The sequence below is a fragment of the Humulus lupulus genome, chromosome 5, assembly GCF_963169125.1.
Source record: "Humulus lupulus chromosome 5, drHumLupu1.1, whole genome shotgun sequence".
NCBI classification, from domain to species: Eukaryota; Viridiplantae; Streptophyta; class Magnoliopsida; order Rosales; family Cannabaceae; genus Humulus; species Humulus lupulus.
In genome coordinates this window covers 115,631,301-115,633,573 of record NC_084797.1, presented here as the reverse complement: position 1 = coordinate 115,633,573, position 2,273 = coordinate 115,631,301, and the positions used below count along the sequence as shown (strand labels likewise).

Genomic DNA, 2,273 nt, shown 5'->3' with positions numbered 1-2,273 from the left:
CAAGGGTTGTAAACACTGAGAACCATACCGGTAAGTCTTAAAGTAAAACCCTATAGCAAAATTCCCCTATATATTTATAGAATTGGTAAGTCATGAAACGAATGAAAGTTAATCCTTACAAAAAATTATACACGAAATTTAATGCTTTATTCCATTTAAAGTAATAGAGCAAACATTTCCTTTTCTAGAACATAAAAAAATAAATAAACAAAAGAACCATTGCACATGATTGCGTACCAACCATCACATTAAGTGTCCTTAATTAATAAAGTCAGAGAATTTACAATTGAAGCGATCGAAAGGGTAGACCACCATTTTAGCAGTCTCTAAATTAATAATCCTGCATTTCACATCAAATAAATATAATATTCTAGACACTTGTAACTTATAAAAATACCACACACTTATCTTTTCTGCAAAATTTTCCATGGCATTATAGTTAATGAAACTGTTGTGCAACGATTTTTCGATCCTTTATTTAAAGTCAAGTCTCCCTCCAAACAAGCCCCAAACTTTTAAAACATCATAACAACCATGTTTCTCATCTTCATGAGTCACTCTCTTTACATCATTGTGTTCTTATCTCTCCCCATCACCTTCCCAACATGCCTTCCAGCCAGAGTAATGCCGGAACACACAACAATAGAGAAACGGTTAAGCACACTTGATCACTCTGCACAAAACTCCAACGCCAAGTGGGAAATCATCGGCAATTACCGCGTGAGATTCCTCAATGCAAATATAGGAAGTCACGTCATCGGATTGTCGGAGCTAAAGAATTATCTTCATCGTTTTGGTTATCTGCGACGAGAGGAAAATGTAACGTTCAACGAGGAATTTGATGACGAGTTTGAATCTGCTATTGTTCAATTTCAATCGAACCACGGTCTTTCAGTTACAGGGAAGCTCGATTTAGACACGATTTCTCAAATCGAAGAGCCGAGATGTGGTGTGGCCGATGCTATCAGTAGTAGTGGGAGTAGGCGTAGTTTTACGTTGCATGGGACAAAACGGTACGAATACTTTCTGGGAAAACCCCGTTGGACGCGTCGAATGCCGATGACTCTCACGTACGCTTTCTCGCCAGACTATATGATCCGGTACTTGAGCTTTTCAGACATAAGAGCCGTGTTTAAACGCGCTTTTTCTCGGTGGTCGTCAGTGATTCCCGTTTGTTTCTCTGAGACGGAAGACTATGTCTACGCTGACATTAAGATAGGGTTCTACAGCGGCGATCATGGTGACTCTGAGCCATTTGATGGGGTGCTTGGGGTACTAGCTCACTCGTTTTCTCCGGAAAGTGGGAAGTTCCACCTTGATGCTTCGGAAAGGTGGGCAGTGGACTTCGGATCGGAGAAATCAACTGTTGCGATCGATTTGGAATCGGTGGCAACTCATGAGATCGGACATTTGCTTGGATTGACTCATACTTCGGTTAAGGATGCTGTTATGTATCCAAGTTTGAAGCCTAGAGAGAAGAAAGTAGATTTGCAGCTTGACGACATACAAGGAGTTCAAGCTCTTTACGGATCAAACCCTAACTTTACCATTAATTCTTTATTGGAATCGGATATCTCTACAAATCAGGCTTTTGATTTCAGAATTTGTACGACACAATTCTTCTACATTTTTGTTTTCAAGATTTTGTCGTTATTATTATGAGTATAATATTGTCAATAGAGAGAGGTATACTTGTGTATATATATAGGGGTCGGGTTAAAACTGTTTTTGGTAAAAAGCGTGTCTTATTTCCTTGATAAATATAAATGTATATATTACTGATGTAAGCCATTGTTATTATAATAATACTAACAACTTGTACGAATTGCTTCTTGCGGCCTAGGAATTACATGCTATCATGCCTACCAGAATAACGACTGTGGATGTCAAAATTCCACACCAAGTTAACGCTTAAAGCATCCCACGCCAAACCACAAAGTTCGGCCTCGCGACACCCAAGGGCCTCGCCATATGAAATCGGTTGAACAAGGCACCCACAACCAAGGGCCTCTTAAGAGAACCTCATGACACGCCTAAGCACCTAAAGGTACAAACAGAGGCAACCTAACACAATGGAAGGCCTTGCTATGCGAGGTGCTACGTGCCCAGGCATTGATGCGTGAAACACTCGTATGCCCTGTCGAGACACTAGGATGCGCTAAGGGAGGCCTCGCTATGCGAGGCACTGTACCACTAGACGCGTGTTGTGAGGCCTCGCTATGTGAGGCTCTACAAGCCACACAACATCACGTCTCGCAAAGCAGCAACGCCTC

The 2,273-nt window shown here is 41.2% G+C and overlaps 1 protein-coding gene across 1 annotated transcript; it reads left to right on the top strand.

Moving 5' to 3' along the window:
• The first annotated feature begins 386 nt into the window (after positions 1-386).
• On the top strand, positions 387-1,774 carry LOC133780560 (metalloendoproteinase 4-MMP-like). Its single transcript, XM_062220225.1, has one exon. It carries the CDS (start codon positions 535-537, stop codon positions 1,660-1,662), a length of 1,128 nt encoding a protein of 375 aa, XP_062076209.1. The 5' UTR covers positions 387-534; the 3' UTR covers positions 1,663-1,774.
• The last annotated feature ends 499 nt before the right edge of the window (positions 1,775-2,273 follow it).

Bases quoted from the DNA above. Each gene is read 5' to 3' on its own strand.
- LOC133780560 (XM_062220225.1), top strand. From the start codon at position 535: ATGTTTCTCATCTTCATGAGTCACTCTCTTTACATCATTGTGTTCTTA.